A 7,488-nucleotide genomic window follows, 5' to 3' on the forward strand; every position below is an offset into this window, starting at 1 on the left:
CTCCATAAAAACCCAAAAGGGTGGGGCTCAGAGAGCTTCTGGGTTGGTAAACACACAGAGGTGCTGGGCAGGTGGTGGGCTTGGGGAGGGCACAGGAGGTCTGTGCCCTTTCCCTCTCACCTTGCCCTTGGCATCTCTTCCACCTGGCTGTTCCTGAGATGTACCCTTTTATAATAAATCAGCAATCAAGGATGTAACTGCTTTCCTGAGTTCTGTGAGCTGCTCCAGCTAATTCTATCAATAGAATCCAAAGGGCAGACTTACAGGACTGAGTCCATAGCTTGTGAGATCTGACACTAACTCCAGGTATAGTGTCAGAACCGAACTGAACAGCAGGACACCCAGCTGGTGGCCACAGAGATTTGGAGAACTGCTTAGAGTGGGGGAAACACCCAGACATTCGACAGCTAGAAGTGTCGTGAGTGGCAGAGGAGAAACAGTGCAGTTTTCCCTACACCTGGGAACTACGAAGACACAGGCAAAGTGACTGAGCTCTTCTAGAGACCTGGATTTTTCATATTCTGTAGGCCACGCTTTTATACTTTTAACACTACAGATACCGTAACTCTCAATAGTCTTCATTTATTTAAGTTATAATAATCTCTTGCTTTTATAATTGGCTCCAGTTACAAAAGCGATATAAGACACACAAACATTGGCTTCTTACGGTTACTGTTATTTTTATTGTCTTTTGGCCACCACCCCACTATCATTACTTCCTTCTAATTACTGCTTCTACTCAATAATATAATTATGGAATACAGTATAAGAGTGAGGCCCAAAAGAAACCTTCCCCGTAACTAGAGTCCTGGCCGTAAGAAGCAGTTCTTAAGACAGAGAAATTTATTACAATATAATGAAAATCCAGATCTGCCTAAGAAAATAAGTCTTGAGAATGTGACATCAGTATGTGCTGGCTTCTCAAACCATTAAGTAATTCTGAAAATAAACTTAACATAAAGGATTTAAGTAAAATAATCACTCCTTTTTCACAAAATTAGATGATGAGTGAGAGGGTTATGGGTGCTCATAACTTTCTTTTTCTTTCTACTCATCAAATGTTTAGATTTAGGAATGCCTTATTTCAGGAGGAAACTAGACTACCCCCAAAAGCATTCAAATTAAGAAGTATGCACTCAACGAAATGCTTAATGTTTGTAAAACTTCAGTTATTCATCAAGAGCACAAACTTCCAAGACCACGCAAGTTTTTAACTCTGACCGCTGTTCTTTATGGAGAAGGCAATGGCACCCCACTCCAGTACTCTTGCCTGGAGAATCCCATGGGTGGAGGAGCCTGGTAGGCTGCAGTCCACGGGGTCACTAGGAGTCGGACACAACTGAGTGGCTTCACTTCCCTTTCCACTTTCATGCACTGGAGAAGGAAATGGCAACCCACTCCAGTGTTCTTGCCTGGAGAATCTCAGGGACGGGGGAGCCTGGCGGGCTGCCATCTATGGGGTCGCACAGAGTTGGACACGACTGAAGCGACTTAGCAGCAGCAGCAGCAGCAGCTGTTCTTTATTCATCATTAACTCTCAAGTAACTGTCACAAAGTGAAAACTCTGTTTCTTGCCTGGATGGAGTAAGGTGTGAAAAAGAAAAGGAATCAGGTTTAAAAGGTGATGATTCTTAGCTGGAATACAAATTCTGGATACAAGAGAGAAAACTGATTATCATTCAGTCAATTCACCGTATTGCTTCTATCAGCCAAGATGTACTCGCTGCAGGGGAGGAAACCTGCCCACCATCAGTTACCCAAAAAGGAACTGACTTTCCTGCCATGATGAGTCTAGAAATAGACAGCCAGGGTCAGCACAATGACCCCAAAAGATCCCAGCTTCTTCCTTCCACAACCAGACTCAACTCTGCCTTTGTAAACAGAAGACGCTAAAGCCCAGGAAACGCACAAATGTCCAAGGGAAGTAGTTGAAAACTCCACCTGCAGAAAAGGACAAAAGCTGATGGGCTGTTTCAGAAAAAGCCTTGCAACCTCACTTTGGAATTTCAAAGGGAAAAGGAAAAGAAGAACAAAAGGGAGAGGGAGAAGAAAGGAAAATCAGATACTGTCAATCTCAACAAAATAACCGAAACTTTCTGAGCTAAATATCACTAAATGTTACTTCAATATTATCCAACTACTGCAAATGCCACTTGAAGGACAAAATCAATTTTCAATAAAGTGTAACGGTTAAGGGCAGAAACTCTGCAGTCAAATCGCTTATGCGCAAATCTCAACTCCCACTGCCGAGTAACTGTGTGACCTTAGGAAGGTACTCAGCTTCACTAAGCCTCAGTGGTTCACAGCGGGGATTAACAATAGTCCTTACTTGGCAGGATCACAGGTCGGACCAAGTGAGACAGCACCTGTAGAAACAGCACAGACCTGCACACGTTTGCTGCGTGTACCACACCCAGCTCTTACCTTTGGAGCAGGACGGCCATCACCATCACCGCTGTACCTTGGCATAGTTCAACAGACATCCAGTCCCTGCCTGACCTCAATAACTGAAGTCTTTCTGCTCTGCTTCTTTCAGTAAGGCATAGAAAGAAAGCAGTATAGAGCAGTAAAATACAAAAGCTCTCCATCAAAATTTTCTCATCTACTGAACCCTTAGGCAATTTAAATATGCATCTTTTTATTCTTTTCGTCCAAGTGTTCCTCACATATTCAGCAAGAATCAGATATTTCACAGATAAAAAATTATAAGTTCAAAATCCAAAGAAAATTACCTATCTTTGAGCAAGTTACAGAACGAAGGCTGTAACTGGGACTAAAGCCCATATCAGACTGATTTTAAGTCCTCCATTTAAGGGGCAATTTTGGCTCTGTCTCTTAAAGTCTTTCATCTACTGTTGCAGACTGCTGCTAACTGCTAAGTCACTTCAGTCTTGTCCGACTCTGTGTGACCCCATAGACGGCAGCCCACCAGGCTCCCCCGTCCCTGGGATTCTCCAGGCAAGAACACTGGAGTGGGTTGCCATCAGACTGAGTTAGCATCAAATTTACTTAAATGACGGGTGTTTTTCTACTCTCTGGGTCCTTGGAGACGGCACCTCAGTCTGGTGCCACACGAAGACTGCTCTCCAACAAGCGTTTGCTCAATTACTCCAGTGGGGGTCATTCTAGGCCTCCTCTCTGTATAGAGCTTCTCCCGTCACCTAAATCCTGCTCATAGGCACTCCAGTTCAGGTTCATAACCAGCTGTTCTCAGGGTGTGGTCCCCGAGACCCTTCCACAAGGTCCACAGGATCAAAACTATTTTCATAATAACTGTCAGACCTGCAACGGAGTAGCTGCAGCAGAGACCACATGGCCCACAGAGTTTAAGATATTTGTTATCTGACCCCTGATGGAAAAACTCTGCCAATCTCTGCTTTAGAGCATGAATCTTTCAAAAAGTGCTTATGTTTCCTCTTAAATAACACAGAAGTTGCATTTTGTATCAAAATATACATCTTATTAAAAAAAAAACAAAACAAAAATGAAGTTTGTATTAAAAACACTCAGAAATCTTCAAACCAAATCCTGAAAAAAAACTGATACAACCCTCCAGGAGGTTATGTAACAGCTCTTCTCTCATGGTTTAAGATTTTATTATGAGTTTCCCCAGGACTACCTACCAAAGCCAAATCTCCATCAGTGTCAAAAAGAGACTACAAATCAGGCTGGACAGGGGTAAGACCTCTAGAGAATACCCACTAAAGATGGGTGACTTCTGCTGCCTTCTGTGAATGAATATCTAGTATGGAACTCACCTTCCTACCATGAGTAACCGTAGGCTGGGCAAAATATAGGAAACAACTGCTTTCAGACATTGAGACAACAGGCAGAGCAGAATTGGGATTCCTGTGAAATCAGGTGAGGTAAGTCCTCTAATTGCTCTCCTTCCTGCAGAGAGGAGGAAGAATCTAAGTGGAGCACAGCAGTCTGGAAGGACCAAAGAGACAGAGACTGGAGTTCAAGTTGCTGAGCATTAGGGGTTTTGCAAGACAGAGCACAGTGAGGGAGGTATGCAGAGAAAGCCCTTCAGGAATCTATACAGAGCCTCCTCCTAAGAGCTAAGTCAGCCCTAAGTGAAGCCACACTGTGCGCGTGCTCAGTCGCTACGTCAAGTCCAACTCTGAGAAGCCACGAACTCTAGCCTGCCAGGCTCCTCTGTCCATGGATTTCCCTGGCAAGAATACAGGAGCAGTTTGCCATTTCCTTCTCCAGAGGATCTTCCCCACCTAAGGACTAAACCTGTGTCTCCTGCATTGTAGGCAGATTCTTTACCACTGAGCCACCCAAGAAGAGAAAACTACACTAGACCTGTCCTAATGAAGTTTAATAACAACCCTGGAATGGATCAACCTAATCCGCAAATTACTTAGCTGCCAACCAAAACAAAGGTCAATACTCTTCAAAGGAAGATGACAAAATTCAGAAACTCCACAACATAATGTACTCAAGCAGCAATGGACAGAGCTAACAGAATCAGCAGACAAGGATATTAAAACAGACAAGGATATTAAAAATACACTTCATGTGCTCAAGAATACAAAAGAAAACATGAGCATAATGAAGAGAAAAATAAGATTCCATTTAATTCTTTTTTATGTTTTCTAAAGCTCAAAAAAGTCTCTGAAATTAAAAGTCCCCTGGATAGACTTAGCATATTAGACCCTTGAAAAGACAGGACTAACGAACTTGAAGACACTGCAAAAGAAACTATTCATACTGAAGCCAAGGAGAAAAAAAAGACTTGAAAAAAATCACCCAAGCCTCAGTGACTTATGGAACATTACCAAGCAGTCTTACATACATGTGATTGGAGCCCCAGAAGGAGAAGGGAGAGAAATAGTAGCAGAAATTTTTTTCCAAATTTGATCAAAACCATAAGTCTACAAATCCATAAAGCTCAAAGAACACCAGAAAGAATAAACAAAGAAAATCACATCAAGGCATATCACAATCAAATTGCTAAAAAACAGCGATAGTAAAACAAAAGAAGAAACATGTTGCTCCCGTGCTTCTATATGTGATAGATATAAAATAAAAATAAATCTAAACTAAACAAAGAAAATAACATCTTCCTAGATCTTCTGATCAAAAAATTGTGATCAAGTTCAGGAAAACTGAACTTTTCTCATTTTATTGTAGAGGCCTTCCTTTACCAGTACCCCTAGCATCAGCTTAGGCTGTCTACTGAGTAATTAATCAAGAACAAAATATAGTTAAATTACTGAAAAATAACTATCACAATGCTATATACCATACAGTTCACAAATATCACATACTTTTGACTGTATGCTCCTTGAGATCAGAAACCTTCATGTTTCAGCACATAAATTTCTAGTGCAGTTTCTAGTGGTTTGAACATAAGGGTCTGAACACATACAAATGAATCAATCTCATCTCACCCTCTGTACATTAGTATGCGGTATACATACAACAAGATGAGAGAACAGATGCCCAAAGGGTTAAATGAGCGCCCCAAGCTCACCCAAAAGGTGAGTGGTATCTCACATCCCTAGAGCAATGCCACCGCACAGGGTCACCTCAAAACAGACACTAAAGAAAGACGTTTTCATTATTACTTACTCTGAGTTTCCACGAGATCCAAAGCCACACTAGAAGCTGTGTCCATTCCGGAGCTGATACAGGATTGGAAGTTTTTCAAGGAGGAGAGTGCAGATTCTACACCACTGAAGGATATAAAACCAGTTGAACCTGAACTTGAACTTGAAGTGGAACGCCCCGGCATCTTGAAATTATTACCTAAGTTTTCAAATACAGTGAAATGAGATTTATGAATAAGAATAATAACTGCATAGAAAAACAGAACCACTAGAAATATCCATATGACTGTATTCAGTATCTCTACAAATGCTACCTATTCTATATCCCTTGAAAGGATATCAAAGCATTGTGCCATTATCTGGGCCACCAAACACATATGCCCGGTAATATACAGGGAAGATAAGTGTTTTCCTTTTTTAAAGGAGGGATAATACTCTCTTCCAAAAGATTCCCTGATTCTCTAAAGAATTCAACAAGAGCTCAGTTCCTGAAAACCTAAAACAAAAATGGGTCAGAAAGAGTAGACTGCTCATATGATGCATTTTTCCAAAAAAAGAAAATAGTGGCAATAAAACAGTTTAATAAGGGAGAATTTTAAAAACCTGCAATTTTTAACTTATCTGACGTATAAATAATGATTTCAAGGCAGTGAATTAGAAGCCACCTCCAGGCCCTGGCATAAAAACCGAACTCTCTCTCTACACCATCCAATTTTACAGCTTGAAACAGACAAGCAATGATCTTAGAAGTCACATACTGAAGATGGAGAATCACCAAAAGGAAGGAGCCTAGGTTCCCACATCACTGCTTGGAGGAAAACTGCCCACCAGTCAGGTTCCATGCATGAAAGAAATTGAAATGAACTTCAGTTTTGCAGTCATTTAGATTTGGGGGTACATCTATTATTATAACACCAACTGTTGTTCAAAAAGCACAACCCTGCAAGGACCAAATGATATGGTTCAAGTATTCAGTTATCTGGGGGGTCAATCTTGATTCTAGTGTAAGTCTAAATTGTCCAGAACAGCACTATCTAAAAAAACTTCTTTCTTCCATGACAAAAATGTTCTTCCTATAGTCTGCATTGTCCAATATGGAAGCCACCGTGCGAGTGTGATTATTATTTAGCAGTGATTACTGATGGTCACAATAGCATCAATACCCAACTCCAGTACTCTTGCCTGGAAAATCCCATGGACGGAGGAGCCTGGTAGGCTGCAGTCCATGGGGTTGCGAAGAGTCGGACACGACTGAGTGACTTCCCTTTCACTTTTCACTTTCATGCATTGGAGAAGGAAATGGCAACCCACTCCAGTGTTCTTACCTGGAGAATCCCAGGGACGGGGGGTGCCTGGTGGGCTGCCGTCTATGGGGTGGCACAGAATCGGACACAACTGAAGCGACTTAGCAGCAGCAGCAGCAGCAGCCTGCAAAAGAACTGAGTTTTAAATTTTATTTCATTATAACCAATTTAAATTTAAATAGCCATACTATAAGTCAACTACACTTTAAAAAAATTAGTAACATATCCGCATTGAAACAGAGTTCAGTTCAGTTCAGTTACTCAGTTCTGTCTGACTCTTTGCGACCCCATGAATTGCAGCACACCAGGCCTCCCTGTCCATCACCAACTCCCGGAGTTCACTCAAAATCATGTCCATTGAGTCGGTGATGCCATCCAGCCATCTCATCCAGTCGTCCCCTTCTCCTCCTGCCCCCAATCCCTCCCAGCATCAGAGTCTTTTCCAATGAGTCAACTCTTCGCATGAGGTGGCCAAAGTACTGGAGTTGCAGTTTCAGCATCAGTCCTTCCAATGAACACCCAGGACTGATCTCCTTTAGAATGGACTGGTTGGATCTCCTTGCAGTCCAAGGGACTCTCAAGAGTCTTCTCCAACACCACAGTTCAAAAGCATCAATTCCTGT

General features: G+C 41.9%; 1 protein-coding gene across 1 annotated transcript in view; it reads right to left on the minus strand.

Moving 5' to 3' along the window:
* The window catches only part of NSMCE2 (non-SMC element 2, MMS21 homolog (S. cerevisiae)), a 238,495-nt gene that overhangs the window by 225,767 nt on the left and 5,240 nt on the right, over positions 1–7,488 (minus strand). The window contains exon 2 of the mRNA XM_010838890.1: positions 5,584–5,760. Within this exon, the coding sequence (XP_010837192.1) occupies positions 5,584–5,746 (163 nt within the window). The 5' untranslated portion in view covers positions 5,747–5,760. The remainder of the gene's footprint in view (positions 1–5,583; positions 5,761–7,488) is intronic.

Source organism: Bison bison, unplaced genomic scaffold, assembly GCF_000754665.1.
Source record: "Bison bison bison isolate TAMUID 2011002044 unplaced genomic scaffold, Bison_UMD1.0 scf7180017864108, whole genome shotgun sequence".
In the NCBI taxonomy this organism is placed as follows: Eukaryota; Metazoa; Chordata; class Mammalia; order Artiodactyla; family Bovidae; genus Bison; species Bison bison.